Raw genomic sequence first — 17,543 nt, 5'->3', positions numbered from 1 at the left:
TTGGCATCTGGAGCTGGGAGAGCCTAGATTCAAACCTCACTTCTGCCCACAGACAGCCCTGTGGTGCCATGGAAGGACTTCACCTTCCCGAGCCTCTGTGTTCCCACCTGTAATATGGGCTCCCAGGGCTGTGATGACTATGAGGAACCAGTGCACGTCCCAGAGCATGACATTCCCTCAAGCACCGCTGGCTGTTGTTACCATCGTCCTTCTACAAATGATGGGGTCCCAACCACCTGCTGCCCTCCATCCACCCTGAGCATCTTGGGGGATCCCAAGGCAGGAAGCTAAACACCAGCCTCCAAAGGAGGGCACCATCTCCTGCCTGTGCCAAACTCGAGCAGGCTTCAGAACCACCCAGGAGCTGATAGCAAAAGTTTCTGAGTCAGAAGTTCTGGGTGGAGCTCGGGAATCTGCATTTCCAACAAGCTCCCCAATGGTGCTGCTGGCCCAGAGACACACTTGGAGAACCACTGCTTTATTGTAGCCAATTTGAGTTCCTGGAGAAAAGTCAGGAGAGTTCCCATGTCCTAAAGTTCAGCAACTGGAAAGACCATTTGTGGGAACAATTTTAAAGAGCTGTATGGTTAGGTGTAACTATTTATTAGGGGCTCGTAGTGGAGTGAAAAGAGCCAGAGGCTCTGTTGTCGCAGATGTGGCTGACCCTTACCTTCTTCAGCAGGGCCACCATGCCCTTGCACCATGTGGAGGAGTAGTGGACGCGCTCCACCTTGAACATGTTGAGTATCTCGTCAATGGGTGTGGCTGAGTGGATTTCATACGGTCTCTGCAACCAAAGGACCAGACAAGGGATCAGAAAGAAGCCATCGGAGGACACCGCCCATGTGATTAAAACTGTGTAGATGAGGGGGTGGTTTATGCTTTCCCTTCACATAACAGTGGGCGTTCCTCTTTCAGCACAGGGCACGTGGCCCCTCCCCGTGTGCCAACAGGGACCAGGCTGGTAGGGTGGTCCCAGAACCCAGTAGGTGGGTGCTCTGTTGTGGCCACAGGAGGTTAAATGAACTTGGCAAGGTCACATAGCCGGTAAGTGGCAGAGGCGGGATCTATGCCCAACAGCCTAACTCCTGAATCCCTGCTCCAGGCTTGTGGGTGTGGTGGCTCTCACCATCCACTAGACACCATGCATCAACTCCAGTCACAGTCCCTACCTGCTGGTGGACCTCATGTCACATTTCCCAGCACTGGCTGAACCAGCTGGGAGTACATAGGGCTGGATTCACCAAAGTCTGGGCCTGGCGGGGTGGATGGATGGTGGGAGGCCAGGCTTCTACCTGCCACTCTCTCCCACACAGCAAGAATGCAGAACTCTGCTCTCCACCCGGCCAGGACGGCAGAGCATTAAACCTCCTGATGCATTTTTGCAACATTGTCTGGGCATGTTTGTTTGGTTTGTTTGTTGTTGTTGTTGTTGTTGTTTTTGCCTCTAAGAACCTCTCAGAACTTGGGATGGGACCCTGGGTACACAGATTGGATAGTGTCTGAGCTCTCACCTGCCCCCCACCCCCCCGACACACACAGAGTTTACTGCCCCTCTTCACGCTCCATCTAGCTTCATGGGCCAAGAGGCTTTGAAGTTTGCATCATGGTCAATGGTTCAGGGCTGGAACAGGGAGTCACTTCTGAAGCACATGTGTTCCGCCAACTAGAGAAACCAAGAGCAATGTGTTCATAGTTGTCCAGGTGAACCTGATTATCAGTTATGAATTCTCTGAAGGCGGGCTTGGATGGTACTCATTCCTGTGTTCTCGGGGTCTCAAGCAGCCTCAGCCATCCAGCAGCACACGCGGACAAACATGGAGTCCATCCATCCACAAACACTGACCGGACACCTGCAGGGGGCCAGAGCCTGTACTGGGCTCATGTGCTTCATAATGCATGGGCTCCAACCTTGTGGAAGGTGGCTTCCCAGAGGGTTGTTGCAAATAGGAGGTGCAATATAAGGAGGTGAGTGTGTCTTGAGCCCTGGGTGGGTGATGATTCCCTGGAATGGAGGAGAATCTTTATCTTCAGCAAATGGGGCTCCCCTGGGGAAGACATCTGCCTGTGGAAGTGCACTGTGCCTTCCGATGCACCCACCCAGAAGGGATCTTTTCCTGACCGGCTGCCTCCTCTTTCATGTATCGATCGAATTAGGAACTCCCCCTTTTGCCCTATAATCTGCGGAGCAAAGCCAAAACCTGTGGGCTCCCTGGAAATGCCAGCTAACTAAATATGTTAACATTCTTTGCAAATGCCTTCAAACATTTTCCTCCAATGTCATGAGAGGCGGAGAATATGGTTCCAGTAATGAAGACTGTAGAGTTTCTTCCTGAGGCTGCTGCCTGCCTCTGCCTTTGCAGGACTCCCCTGACTTCACCAGTAACCGCTACCATGATTAGAAATAACAGGAGTGAACAGTGAGAGCGGAGACATCAGTTTCTGGACTCTTCTGAATCGCTTCTTCCCAAGTTTCTGCCTCTGGGGAGACCATTCCTCCCATCCTGTCCCAGCTGTACCTGGAAACCCAGGTGCTGGTGGCGGGAGGACCTTGGGAGATGAAGCAGTCTCACCTCCTCATTTTAGAAGTCGGGACAAGGGGCGACCTTGCCCCATCCCACAGAGATGCAGGTTCTCTGTCCCTGCTATTTCTCTGACACCACCAGTGCCCACCGGGGTGAGCACCTGGCTGGAGAACCAGCCAGTGACAAACGGGAAGGCTTTTCTTGTCATTCACATTGTATTCTGTTGTTCCTTCTTGGTTGCCTCAAGGCATCCATCAATCTGCTTTTCCATCCACTTTCCAAACCCGCCATGCTCTAGCTCTGTCCTCTCTGCTTCTGGAAGCAGAACCAGACCAGTAAGAGTAACGGTGGTCATCATTATGGTAACCCTGATAAGCCACGAGGCCAACACAGCAGTTAAATATATTCACAGAGAAGCTGGGAACACCAGGCATGGGATACGCTTTGCAGCTTGCCTTCTCAGCCTTCGTCCATGTGGGTAGCTGCAGAGAAGCCCAGCTCCTTCTATGAGAATATCGGCAAACCCGAGATCACTATTTCACCTGTTCCGGAAAAGAATTTACTGAAGCTTGGTTCTCATGCATTGGCCTTAGGATGTGTTGACTCAGAAAAGCAAGTGACATTTCTAAGGTAATTACATGTACTTCTGGGGAAAGTGCTTTAAGCAGCAGGGCACCAATATACTCATTATGGAATGCAGGCGGGCCTCTCTTCTGGGACACTCAGTTTACAAAAAATGCCACTTTACCGAGAAATCGAAGAGAGGGGACTTGTTATTTGAACTGTTAGAGCTGAGCTGGGCTTTGGGGACCATCTAATCCAATTTTTCCCCCCAAAACCTTTTTACTCCAAACCCCAAACACGGAACAGATGAAAGTGAAGAATACTTCCTCGGGCTATGAAATCTCCAAAGCCAGAAGAAGCATTCTGCAACCCCTGGAACTGTTCAGCCACTTCTGCTGGATCCTAGAGGTCCATGAAACACAGCCTGAAAACCACGGAAGAACCCACATGTTCTTTCCCTGACCTCAGTGGAGAGAGAAAACCCAAAGAATGAGGTAACAGAGTCCGTTTCCTCCCAGGTCTTGACTACTGGCACGCTGCTCTCTGTCTGCTTTACCAAGGGACCAGAAGTCAGTGTTCAGCTCAAGGACCGCCTCTCTCCTTCCATCAGTTTTGCACACCATTACCATTACACTCCCTGTTTCGCTCTGCGGGTGAGCCCATCCAGGGGGGTAGACCTAGTTCTCCGAGAGCTCCATACACCCTCCCTCTTTATTCATCACCTCTCTGCACCCCCGACCTTCTCTGTCTATGCGACCACAAAGAGATGAGCTGCCTGGGGTCAAAGGCAAGGTCAGGGAGGGGTCTGGGGAGAAGCAGAGAGATACAAGGCCTTAGGGTGCCAGAGGTGGGGGTTTGGGTCTCCATTCTTTGTCCACACCGAGAGCCCACTGTGCAATGCAATGTGCCACGAGCAAGCATTCAGATCTCATTTAGTCCTTTTGGTTCCTCTTGCAGCGGTTCATGAGCAGGGACATTTTGACCCCAGGGTATATTGAACTATGTTGGGAGATATTTTCTGGTCACTGTAACCCAGTGGCGGGAGATTTCTGCCGGCATCTGGGAGAGAGAGGCCAGGGATGTGGCTAACATTCCGCACTACACACAGCTGCCCTGGCACAAAGCATTCCCCAGCTCCATGTGTCCACAGTGCCAAAGTCGGGGAGCCCTGTGTTTTGGGCCTGAAATCCCATCCCCCCACTTGGTAGATGAGACATGGGCTCACCCCAGATCATTCAGAGACTATGTGGTAAAGCCAGGATGGGGGCCCAAATGAATGTAAGCAAAGCCAGGATGGGAGCCTGGAAACGTGTGACTGCCAAGGACACATGCCCACTCGACCGCCATGTGGCCATGTCCACGAACAGCACCACATTGCCTACCTGGCAAACCCGAGTGTCTCCAGCTGACCTCAGGGGCTTCTACAGACTGCCCCTAACTATGCCCTGACTGCTCTACAGTCAGAAATGTTTGCCGTGTCCACCTCCGTGGCTCTTCCCCACCTGTACTCACGCTATTCCCTCTAGCAGCTCCTCTGGGACCCAGGCTAATCTGTTCCCTCAGGTGTTCTCCATGCTCCTCTGAGCAGGTCACTAGCACTTTGTCTGCATAGCCCTGTCCCGGAGTCATCGCCGGGAGCATAGTTAACATGGATGTTGGACACTGCATGGGCTCTGCTTGTTTTCTCACCATCCCCATGGTGGCCCTGTGCATTGGCCTCATAATCCCATTTCACGATGGAGGAAGCCTGGGCTCAGATGAGGTCATGCCTGGCTCCAGTGTGGTAAGGTGCTAAGTCAGAGAGGATGCAGTTTTGCTGGCAGGACACCTGGGGCAGAAATCACAGTGAGGACTGGAGGCTTGCTGACATTCATCAGGCACGTGCTGGGTAATCAGCACCGTCACAATGGCTTAATTTTCAAAGCAATCCTGTTGGGTGGATATTACTAATTTTTCCCCTATTAACAGATGAGGATTCTGAGCGCTCGATCTATTTCTCGATTAACATCACTGATGAGGCACCTGGTAGAACCAGGATTTGACCCTGTGAAGTCCTCTAAGTTCCCCTTTGTAATGAGAAGGCAACTTTCGGTTGAGTGAGAGGAAACACCTTCTTGCCATTCGAGTGGTCAAAAAAGGGAACAGGTTCTTCCCGGTTCTTCCTCTCAAAATAAGGAGCTCCCTGGAGGCTAAAGAGAACCAGTGAACAGATGGGTGAGCACCTGTCAGGGAAGCCACCTGGAGCCTAGCAGACGTGAGGGGGACAACGGCTGTGCTGAGGACCCTAAAGCCCTTCTCTGGGTCTATGGCCGGAAACCTCTCCTCTCTAATCAGAGGGTGTGGTCGCAGTTCAGAGAGACAAAGGGACCTGTGCTCTAACAGGGAACTGGGGGTGAGGGGGTGTGGAGGAGAAGGTGGTCACAGTCTTGAGTCTCTTTCTTTCACTTGGCAGGTGTACAGGATGAGGACTAAGAGTCTACTTTGGGCAGAGAGATCCTACTTATGTCCCTGGTCCAGCCTATAGGATCCACCCAGGCCATGGGATTCTGTGTTGAGATTTTTAAGCCCATTGATGACACTTGATTCTTCTTCTCTCCCTACAGAACATGTGGGAAGAGATGGCTATTTACCAGACTAGAGTACTCCTGGGTCCCTAGCCAGAGGACTGTCCTGATCTTACCGCTTCTAACTCTTTCCAACTCTAAGATCTTAGAACACAGTGGAAAATTCCCATGATGGCTCTCATCTTTGGGAGGTAAGAAGCTCCCTGGATTTTGAGGGACTCAAGGAACAAAGAGGTGGATGACCACTTGTCAGGGATGCTGTCACTGACACGATGGAAGGATTCTGGGGTTTTGAAAAGACAGCCATTTCCACACCCCAGAGATAAGTAGGACTGCATCTTGGTATAGTTTTTTGTTTTTTTGTTTTTTAACCAAGAGGGATTGTTTCCTGTATGTATAAAAAACCTAGAATTAACTGTTTGCATAAACTTGTCAAAGGCGAAGCCAGACCAGATACTTGGGAGAAAGGTTTATGCAACCATGTAATAGGCATCCTTTCATTCAGTCACTCTGTCACTACATCAGAGTCCCCGGTCCCACTGTGTGCTTCTCCTTCTCCCCTTGAATGTGGCATTTGGATCTCTTAATAGAAAACCCTGTCACATTAAAAAAGAAACAATTTATTTTGGAAGCAGCAAGAACCACTCTACCCTTGGGGCTTTTTGCCAAGTCATCATCTTTGACTGTTCTGACCCGTGAGGAATGACAGATGTTTACAAAAAAAAAAAAAAAAGGCACAAAGCCCACAGGTCCCAAAATGCTATCCCTTAGAAGGAGTTCCCAAACCAGGGCTTAATACATAACCTAATTGCAGGTCCAACCTCCTCTCAAAATGTAGTCTTAACTGGTGTGTCAGGAATTTTTTAATCCTGGCCTGGGATCCTGTCCTCTGGGTCCTCTCCCCACTGAGAGGAAAGACAGATAATCTGAAGAGAAGAAACCTTGCTTTTCCCCCTAGAAAGCTCTTTGTCAGAGGGAATCTTCTTCTTTTGCTAATAACATCTTGCCCCACCCTCCATTTTGTAGGCCTCCTTGGAGCACCTTGCAACGTGCCAGATGGGGGCTGCTGGACTCATGGATCATTGAATGAAGCCAGTTAGATCTTCAGATTGACTTCATTGATTTTTATTTAACACAGAAAATGTACTTTCTGCTAGTGAACATCTACTCATGCTTGGGGCAACTTCTGGTGGAATGAGGACATCAGATAAACAGCCTCTGGCAGATGCCCATGTCCTCTGGTTCCTTCAATGTTAGGGACCGTCATACTCCTTCCTGACGGCGCGTATCAATGAAACCGGCAGATGGCAAAGGAACCAGCCAAGAAAAGATGAATGTTTTCATTCAGTGCTTGAGAAAACTAAATATATATATATACGTACATGTGTGTGTATATATATATACATATATATAATTCTAAAAACACCATGTATAGTAATTACACTTTTGAGGAATTCAGAGGAAATAATTGAGACTAAGAGCAGACAATAGTTGTTTAAACTACAGGATGAAAAATAATAATTATTTGCACTCGCATGGCTTTGATGGTTTGCAAACTGCTCTTACCATTCATTCATTCATTCATTCATTTCTCACTCTTTATCACCCGGGCAGGAGACTCTCGCCCTCCAAAAGCCCACCTCCACCGGCCTCAACGTGCATGGACACAAATCACTGTGAGACACTGAACATTGCAGCCTGTGGCTCTGCACTGGGAAGTGGAGAGGCCGAGGCAAGTGACAGGCAAACCCTGGGTCTCTGTCTAGGGCCACAATGATCCCATGGCAACTTCAGCTCCAAGAAACAGTCTGAAGGTTTTTATTCCCGTTGTACCAAGAAGGAAACCAAGGTTCAGTGGCATTATTTTCCAATAATACTTGTGCAGAGAAAAATGCCTCAGAATGAGTTTGTCACAATTCTTTCCACTAAAGTAAAAATGAGTGATTAGTTGCCATTAGTTATCCTCAGTTATTAAATGAAATGAAATAAAAACGGAAGTACACACTGAATGTCCCATTTTTATGGGACATCGAGCTATGTATTTGGGGGAAGATACAGAACCAACAAAAAAAAGATGGTTCCTGTATTTAAAGAGCTTCAAATCGAGCTGGAAAATCAGGCAGGCGCACCGCGTTGTGGGTCGAAAGAGGACAGTGTTTGAAATCACGATACCAGGGTGTTTGAACTGCCACAGATTAGAGGCTGGCCTTGTTGGAAGACCTTTCCCTTGAATATCCATTTCCCCACGAGCAGGAGGAGGCAGCTGGACCAGAAGCTCACTCTGGGCCGCTTTAATGCTCACGGGCCATCAGAACTGAAATCCAGTGCCTTGGACTCCTCACGTGGGCTCCTTCCCAGCCGGGTGGCCAGCCAATAGCACCCTGGTCCGATTTGACCTGACCCTCAACTTCTAGGGCTCCCCGTGTCCCCCAAGCAGGTGCACATCTTACCCAGCCCCGGAGCAGCTCGTAGGCCGTGACACCCAGGGACCACCAGTCCACGGGGTACGAGTAACCGGGGCCTCCGTCCACGTACACCTGGAACACTTCTGGGGCTGCCAAAGACAGGACAGAGAGAAGGTCACCGCGTGCCACAGTTTACACTCACCACCCCTCAGAGAGGGCACACGGGGGTGGGGGAGACAGGAGCCTGACTCTCCGAAGGCAAAGCCAGGACTTTGTCCACTGTGTCATGTGGCTCCTGCCCTCCGTAAGCCACAAGCAGGCATCACAGGAAACACTGGTGTGGCCCCCGGGGAGTATGGGTGCTCCAATGTGTGGGGGAGGGGGTCTGCTAGGGCAGAGGTGGGGTAAGTCCCCTGGAGGAGGTGGACTGGGGGGGCATGACTCCGTCAGCATGAACAGAGGTGGGGTTAAGGTCTGAGTTAAGATGAAGAAACCGCACCTTGTAAATGTCCCTCTGCCTTTGGCACCAACACCAACTGGGTCAGGTGTCCTAACAATGGGGGACGCTTAGAACCCATGAAGCCTTCTGCCTCTCACAAGAAACAGTCTTAGGTTGGCACAGGTAGGCTCCACTATGAAACTCTCAGGGTAGGCATAGCCACAGAGACAGAAGGCAGATTAGGGGTTGCCTATTCGGAGGGAGGGGGAGAGGGGAAATTGGGAGTAACTGCTTCATGGATGTCCGCTGGGGGAGATGACAGTGTTCTGGAACTGGGGAGAGGTGGCGGTCACATAACATTGAGAATGTACTAAATGCTACAGAGTTGCTCCTTTATAATGGGTAATTCTGTGAATTTCACCTCAGCCGAACAAAAAGTGAAGGCTGGAGGCCCTAGGGTGATGGACCCTGATTCTTCAGAGCACTGTGCTTGTCCTGGGGGATCCTTGGCCCGCAGGTGTTCTAATGTGCTGAATGTGCATTAATTTCATTGCACCACCCCCAAATCCCTAGGCCAAGAGTGTGCCCATGCTCTAATTGCTCGTATTGGCTTCCAGGAAAATTTTGTGAAATGTGGATCCTTTCCAGCAAATTAACTTGCAGACATAATTCCATCTTGAAGTTGTCAGTGCAGGCAACATCTGTCCCTTGGAACCACAACACGTTGTGATTAAAGATGTTTCAGCTCAATTTTCAGACTGGCATTCAGCAGGCATGGGAACGGGGAAGGCTAGGTGAGGCGGGCGAGGCAGGACACACATGCTCCAATTGGGGCTCTTGGGTTAGAAGCCAGACACGTGCCTCCAACTAGTGGCCAGATTCTAGCTGCCCTGTAACCATGCTCCCCACTTGCTCTGTATCTTACAGCTCACATTCTCCCTTGGGTTCTACTGAGAACCTCTTCACAAGAGCCCCCCACAGTCATGTTGCCTCGGACCCATTTTACAGATGAGGTTCAGAGAGGGACAGCGGGATGAAGGATGTCACACAGCCAGGAAGTGCCAAGCTGAGGTGTGCCTCATGCATGGACAGAGTCCTTGTTTGAAGTAAAGTTCATATTAATACTTCTTTAAGTACACAAAGATATTCTGTTGAAATTAGGGGGAGGTAGGATTGGGAATTACAAGGAGTGTCCCCTTCAGTTATCTGAGTCTTACAGAGAAACTAGTGGGCTATGCTGGGGAAGCAGGCCGGTGTGGCTGGACCAGAGTTTAACAAGTTACATAAGCTTCTCTTTGCTTCGGTTTGATGAAATGTGAATAATAAGAAGAGTTTCTTCATTGGGCTGTTATAAGGATTAAATAAAAGATTATGTGCCAAGGGCTCAGCCCCTGCCTGGCTGGGCTGGAGTGGGTGCTCCAGAAATCTCAGGCATGGTTTTCATTAGTAGAATGGGCATTCCAGTCTCTTCTGTCACTCTTAGCCTCATCGCCATCCATCCTGCCATATCACCCACCATATCACCCAGAGGTCTAGAGACCATCCTAAATTTCATCCAGCTGCTGAGTTGTGCGTGTTTAGCCTCTTGATGTCTGCCCTACCCTTCCACTGTAGATCAGCTTGATGGCAGAGGTGGTGATCTCACCTTTTCATTAAGCACCCTGTGAGCAACTCATTGATTTCTTAGCAGGCACTTCCACCTGGATCCCACTGTGAGTCTGAAACTGAGCTTCCATCTCGAGGGACTTCCTTCCCTGCATCTCAGTCTGTGTACCTGCCCTCTTCCCTCTGTGCTGAGAGTTTTGGAACATCGTGCTGTCTGTGCATTCCCAGGCATGGATGGCTGTCTCCTGGCCCAGCCCGTATGCTCAGACAGTGCAGGAAGCAGGAATGTGCCCATGAGCGCAGGGATGGCTGTTTGTGCTGAGGTGCTCCCCATAGATCTTTGTCATGCCCAGCAGCCCCAGCCCATTTGGAATTCAGGGCACAAGCAGCATTCTGTCCTGGCTGTCATGACCAATCAAGTGACCAATAGCTGTGGCCTGTGACATTCTTTCCTCCCCTACACAACTGGGATGGGTATAAGTTACAAGGACAGTTAAGAGACTCCCCTCACATGTCGATGAATGAATAAGTTGTCCATTTTCCCTGCTGAGGGTTTTTTTCCTGTTTTAAAAATATTTCATTTTTTTATTTTTTTATGGTGTTATGTTAGTCACCATACAGTACTTCATTAGTTTTTGATGTAGTGTTCCATGATTCATTGTTTATGGATAACACCCAGTTCTTCATGCAATACGTGGCCTCCTTAATACCCACCACCAGGCTAACCCATCCCCCTATGCCCCTCCCCTCTGAAACCCTCAGTTTGTTTCCTGGAGTCCATAGTCTCTCATGGTTCCTCACCCCCTCTGATATCGCCCCCTTCATTTTCCCCTCCCTTCCCCTAATGTCTTCTGTGCTATTCCTTATGTTCCAAATATGAGTAAAATCATATGGTAATTATCTTTCTCTGTTTGACTTATTTCACTCAGCATAATCTCCTTCAATCCCATCCATGTTGATGCAAATATTGGGTATTCATCCTTTCTGATGGCTGAGTAATCTTCCATTGTATATATGAACCATATCTTCTTCATCCATTCATCTGCTGAAGGGCATCTTGGCTCTTTCCACAGTTTGGTTATTGTGACCACAATAGCAGCCATTGCTGCTATGAACATTGGAGTACAGATGGCCCTTCTTTTCACTACATCTGTGTCTTCAGGGTAAATACCCAGTAGTGCAATTGCTGGGTCATAGGTAGTTCTGTTTTTAACATTTTTAGGGACCTCCAAGCTGTTTTCTAAAGTGGCTGCACCAACTTGTATTCCAACCAACAGTGTATGAGGGCTCCCCTTTCTCCACATCCTCTCCATCACTTGTTGTTTCCTGCCTTGTCATTTTTTGCCATTCTGACTGGTGTAAGGTGGTATCTCAATGTGGTTTTTATTTGAATTTCCCTGATGGCTAATGATGATGAACATTTTTCATGTGTCTATTAGCCATTAATATGTCTTCTTTGGAGAAGTGTCTGTTCAGGTCTTCTGCTCAGTTTTTGACTTATTTGTTTCTGGGTGTTGAGTTGAGAAGTTATTTATAGATCTTGGATACCAGCCTTTAATCTGTACTGGCATTTGCAAATATCTTCTCACATCCCATGGGTTGCCTCTTAGTTTTGTTGACTGTTTTCTTTGCTTATCTTGATGAAATGCAGTCTAAACTGGATCCTCTCACTGCCAGGGTAAACGAGGCAGAAGAGCGAATCAGTGAGCTAGAGGAGAAGATAATAGAAAAGAAGGAAATCGAGGAGGCCTGGGAAAAACAACTTAAGGCCCAAGAGATCAGACTGAGAGAGATTAACAATGCCATGAAACATTCCAATGTCAGAATTATTGGGATCCCTGAGTGGGTGGAGAGAGAGTTCTTGAAGATATATTTGAACAAATTTTACTTGAGAAGTTCCAAACACTCATGTCCAAGAGGCAGCAAGGACCCCTCCCAAGATCAATGAGAACATACCAACCTCCCAATATTTAATAGTACAATTTGCAGTCTTAGATCCAAGGAAGCAATCTTAAAAGCAGTTAGGGGGGAGAGATTTTTTTACGTACAGAGGGAGGAACATGAGAATAATGTCAGACCTGTCCACAGATACCTGGCAAGCCAGAAAGGGCTGGAAAGACATATTCAGAGTACTAAATGAGAAGCACATGAAGCCAAGGACACTCTACTGAGGGTTTTGCGAACATAACCTCTCTCGCCAGCATCCTAAGAACCCAATGAGACAAGTGTTGGAATAATCTCCATTTTAAGATAAGAAAGTAGAGGCACAAACTATGGAAAGAACCTAGATGTCCATCAACAGATGAATGGATAAAGAAGAATGAATGGAATACTATGCAGCCATAAAAAATGAAATCTTGCCATTTGCAATGACATGGATGGAACTAGGGGGTATTATGCTAAATGAAATAAGTCAATCAAAGTAAGACAATAATCATATGATCTCTCTGATATGAGGCATTTGAGAGGCAGGGTGGGGGATTGTGGGAGGAAGGGAGGGAAAAAATGAAACAAGATTGGATCAGGAAGGGATATAAACTGTAAGAGACTCTTATTCTCAGGAAACAAACAGAGGGTTCCTGGAGAGGGGAAGGGATAGGCTGGCTAGGGGATGGACATTGGGGAGGGTATGTGCTATGGTGAGTGCTGTGAAATGTGTAAGACTGATGATTCACAGACCTGTACCTCTGGGGCATATAAGAAATTATATGTTAATTAAAAAAATAAAAGAAAGCTGGAGGAGTCAAGATGGCGGAGAAGTAGCAAGCTGAGACTGCTTCAGCTAGCTGGAGATCAGCTAGATAGCTTATCTAAAGATTGCAAACACCTGAAAATCCATCGGCAGATCGAAGAGAAGAAGAACAGCAATTCTGGAAACAGAAAAACAACCACTTTCTGAAAGGTAGGACCGGCGGAGAAGTGAATCCAAAGCGACGGGAAGATAGACCCCGGGGGGAGGGGCCGGCTCCCAGCAAGCGGCGGAGCAACCGGGCACAAAATCAGGACTTTTAAAAGTCTGTTCCGCTGAGGGACATCGCTCCAGAGGCTAAACCGGGGCGAAGCCCATGCGGGGTCAGCGTGGCCTCAGGTCCCGCAGGGTCACAGAAGGATCGGGGGTGTCTGAGTGTCGCAGAGCTTGCGGGTATTGGAACGGGAAAGCCGGCTACAGAGACAGAGCCGACAGTAAGCTCGCAGCTCGGTGTTACCTTGAACCGGTCGCAGGCTCGGTGAGCTCGGAGCGCGGCCGGAGGTCAGGCAGACGGGAGTAACTGGGCACTGTTCTCTGAGGGCGCACTGAGGAGTGGGGCCCTGGGCTCTCGGCCCGGAGGGGCCGGAGACCAGGAGGTCGCCATTTGTATTCCCGTCCTCCGGAACTCTACAGAAAGGGCTCAGGGAACAAAAGCTCCTGAAAGCAAACCCGAGCGGATTACTCACCCCAGCCCCGGGTAAGGGCGGTGTAATTCCGCCTGGGGCAAAGACACTTGAGAATCACTACAACAGGCCCCTCCCCTAGAAGATCAACAAGAAATCCAGCGGAGACCAAGTTCACCTACCAAGGAGTGCGGTTTCAATACCAAGGAGAGCAGCAGAATTCCAGAGGAGGAGAAAGCCAAGCACGGAACTCATGGCTTTTTTCCTGTGATTTTTTTTAGTCTTGCAGTTAATTTAATTTTTTCTTTTTCATTTTTTGTGTATTTTTTTTTCTCCTCGCCTTTGGGTAAAATTTTTTTTTAACTGTTACCTTTTTCTTTTTTAATGATTTTTTACTAGTTTATCTAATATATATATATTTTCTTTTTTACATTTTTCTTAGGTGTTTTCTTTTTTAAAAAATTCTTTTCTTTTCTTTTCTTTTTTCTTTTTTTTTTCTTTCTTCCTTTTTGAACCTCTTTTTATCCCCTTTCTCCCCACTCACGATTTTGGATCTCTTCTAATTTGGTTAAAACATATTTTCCTGGGGTTGTTGCCACCCTTTTAGTATTTTACTTGCCCCTTCATTTACTCTTATCTGGACAAAATGACAAGATGGAAAAATTCAACACAAAAAAAAGAACAAGAGGCAGTACCGAAGGCTAGGGACCTAATCAATACAGACATAGATAATATGTCAGATCTAGAGTTCAGAATGACAATTCTCAAGGTTCTAGCCGGGCTTGAAAAAGGCATGGAAGATATTAGAGAAACCCTCTCGAGAGATTATAAAAGCCCTTTCTGGAGAAATAAAAGAACTAAAATCTAACCAAGTTGAAATCAAAAAAGCTATTAATGAGGTGCAATCAAAAATGGAGGCTCTAACTGCTAGGATAAATAAGGCAGAAGAGAGAATTAGTGATATAGAAGGCCAAATGACAGAGAATAAAGAAGCTGAGCAAAAGAGGGACAAACAGCTACTGGACCACGAGGGGAGAATTGGAGAGATAAGTGACACCATAAGATGAAACAACATTAGAATAATTGGGATTCCAGAAGAAGAAGAAAGAGAGAGGGGAGCAGAAGGTATACTAGAGAGAATTATTGGGGAGAATTTCCCCAATATGGCAACGGGAACAAGCATCAAAATTCAGGAGGTTCAGAGAATGCCCCTCAAAATCAATAAGAATAGGCCCACACCCCGTCACCTAATAGTAAAATTTACAAGTCTCAGTGACAAAGAGAAAATCCTGAAAGCAGCCAGGGAAAAGAAGTCTGTAACATACAATGGTAAAAATATTAGATTGGCAGCTGACTTATCCACAGAGACCTGGCAGGCCAGAAAGAGCTGGCATGATATTTTCAGAGCACTAAACGAGAAAAACATGCAGCCCAGAATACTATATCCAGCTAGGCTATCATTGAAAATAGAAGGAGAGATTAAAAGCTTCCAGGACAAACAAAAACTGAAAGAATTTGCAAATACCAAACCAGCTCTACAGGAAATATTGAAAGGGGTCCTCTAAGCAAAGAGAGAGCCTACAAGTGGTAGATCAGAAAGGAACAGAGACCATATACAGTAACAGTCACCTTACAGGCAATACAATGGCACTAAATTCATATCTCTCAATAGTTACCCTGAATGTTAATGGGCTAAATGCCCCTGTCAAAAGACACAGGGTATCAGAATGGATAAAAAAAACAAAACCCATCTATATGTTGCCTCCATGAAACTCATTTTGAGCCCGAAGACACCTCCAGATTTAAAGTGAGGGGGTGGAAAAGAATTTACCATGCTAATGAACATCAGAAGAAAGCAGGAGTGGCAATCCTTATATCAGATAAATTAGATTTTAAGCCAAAGACTATAATAAGAGATGAGGAAGGACACTATATCATACTCAAAGGGTCTGTCCAACAAGAAGATTTAACAATTTTAAATATCTATGCCCCCAATGTGGGAGCAGCCAACTATATAAACCAATTAATAACAAAATCAAAGAAACACATCAACAATAATACAATAATAGTAGGGGACTTTAACACTCCCCTCACTGAAATGGACAGGTCATCCAAGCAAAAGATCAGCAAGGAAATAAAGGCCTTAAACGACACACTGGACCAGATGGACATCACAGATATATTCAGAATATTTCATCCCAAAGCAACAGAATACACATTCTTCTCTAGTGCACATGGAACATTCTCCAGAATAGATCACATCCTCGGTCCTAAATCAGGACTCAACCGGTATCAAAAGATTGGGATCATTCCCTGCATATTTTCAGACCACAATGCTCTAAAGCTAGAACTCAACCACAAAAGGAAGTTTGGAAAGAACCCAAATACATGGAGACTAAACAGCATCCTTCTAAAGAATGAATGGGTCAACCGGGAAATTAAAGAAGAATTGAAAAAAATCATGGAAACAAATGATAATGAAAATACAACGGTTCAAAATCTGTGGGACACAACAAAGGCAGTCCTGAGAGGAAAATATATAGCGGTACAAGCCTTTCTCAAGAAACAAGAAAGGTCTCAGGTACACAACCTAACTCTACACCTAAAGGAGCTGGAGAAAGAACAAGAAAGAAACCCCAAGCCCAGCAGGAGAAGAGAAATCATAAAGATCAGAGCAGAAATCAATGAAATAGAAACCAAAAAAACAATAGAACAAATCAACGAAACTAGGAGCTGGTTCTTTGAAAGAATTAATAAAATTGATAAACCCCTGGCCCGACTTAACAAAAAGAAAAGAGAAAGGACCCAAATAAATAAAATCATGAATGAAAGAGGAGAGATCACAACTAACACCAAAGAAATACAAACTATTATAAGAACATACTATGAGCAACTCTACGGCAATAAATTTGACAATCTGGAAGAAATGGACGCATTCCTAGAAACATATAAACTACCACAACTGAACCAGGAAGAAATAGAAAGCCTGAACAGACCCATAACCAGTAAGGAGATTGAAACAGTCATTAAAAATCTCCAAGCAAACAAAAGCCCAGGGCCAGACGGCTTCCCGGGGGAATTCTACCAAACATTTAAAGAAGAACTAATTCCTATTCTCCTGAAACTGTTCCAAAAAATAGAAATGGAAGGAAAACTTCCAAACTCATTTTATGAGGCCAGCATCACCTTGATCCCAAAACCAGACAAGGATCCCACCAAAAAAGAGAGCTATAGACTGATATCCTTGATGAACACAGATGCGAAAATACTCAACAAAATACTAGCCAATAGGATTCAACAGTACATTAAAAAGATTATTCACCACGACCAAGTGGGATTTATTCCAGGGCTGCAAGGTTGGTTCAACATCCGCAAATCAGTCAATGTGATACAACTCATCAATAAAAGAAAGAACAAGAACCATATGATACTCTCAATAGATGCTGAAAAAGCATTTGACAAAGTACAGCATCCCTTCCTGATCAAAACTCTTCAAAGTGTAGGGATAGAGGGCACATACCTCAATATCATCAAAGCCATCTATGAAAAACCCACCGCAAATATCATATTCAATGGAGAAAAACTGAAAGTTTTTCCGCTAAGGTCAGGAACACGGCAGGGATGTCCATTATCACCACTGCTATTCAACATAGTACTAGAGGTCCTAGCCTCAGCAATCAGACAACAAAAGGAAATTAAAGGCATCCAAATCGGCAAAGAAGAAGTCAAATTATCACTCTTCGCAGATGACATGATACTATATATGGAAAACCCAAAAGACTCCACTCCAAAACGGCTAGAACTCATACAGGAATTCAGTAAAGTGTCAGGATATAAAATCAATGCACAGAAATCAGTTGCATTTCTCTACACCAACAGGAAGATAGAAGAAAGAGATATTAAGGAGTCAATCCCATTTACAATTGCATCCAAAACCATAAGATACCTAGGAATAAACCTAACCAAAGAGACACAGAATCTATACTCAGAAAACTATAAAGTACTCATGAAAGAAATTGAGGAAGACACAAAGAAATGGAATAATGTTCCATGCTCCTGGATTGGAAGA

General features: G+C 46.4%; 1 protein-coding gene across 4 annotated transcripts in view; it reads right to left on the bottom strand.

Moving 5' to 3' along the window:
- The window catches only part of STK32B (serine/threonine kinase 32B), a 416,842-nt gene that overhangs the window by 25,416 nt on the left and 373,883 nt on the right, over window positions 1-17,543 (bottom strand). For all 4 annotated transcript variants that reach the window (XM_082727485.1, XM_082727482.1, XM_082727483.1 and 1 more), the window contains 2 exons: window positions 8,104-8,207; window positions 671-787 (listed from right to left, as the gene is read on the bottom strand). In XM_082727485.1, coding sequence (XP_082583611.1) covers window positions 671-787; window positions 8,104-8,207 — 221 coding nt within the window. The remainder of the gene's footprint in view (window positions 1-670; window positions 788-8,103; window positions 8,208-17,543) is intronic.

The sequence above is a fragment of the Mustela nivalis genome (genome assembly GCF_964662115.1).
Source record: "Mustela nivalis genome assembly, chromosome: 4".
Taxonomy (NCBI): domain Eukaryota; kingdom Metazoa; phylum Chordata; class Mammalia; order Carnivora; family Mustelidae; genus Mustela; species Mustela nivalis.
The sequence above is the reverse complement of the archived record's forward strand: the minus strand, read 5'-3'. Positions and strand labels throughout refer to the sequence as shown.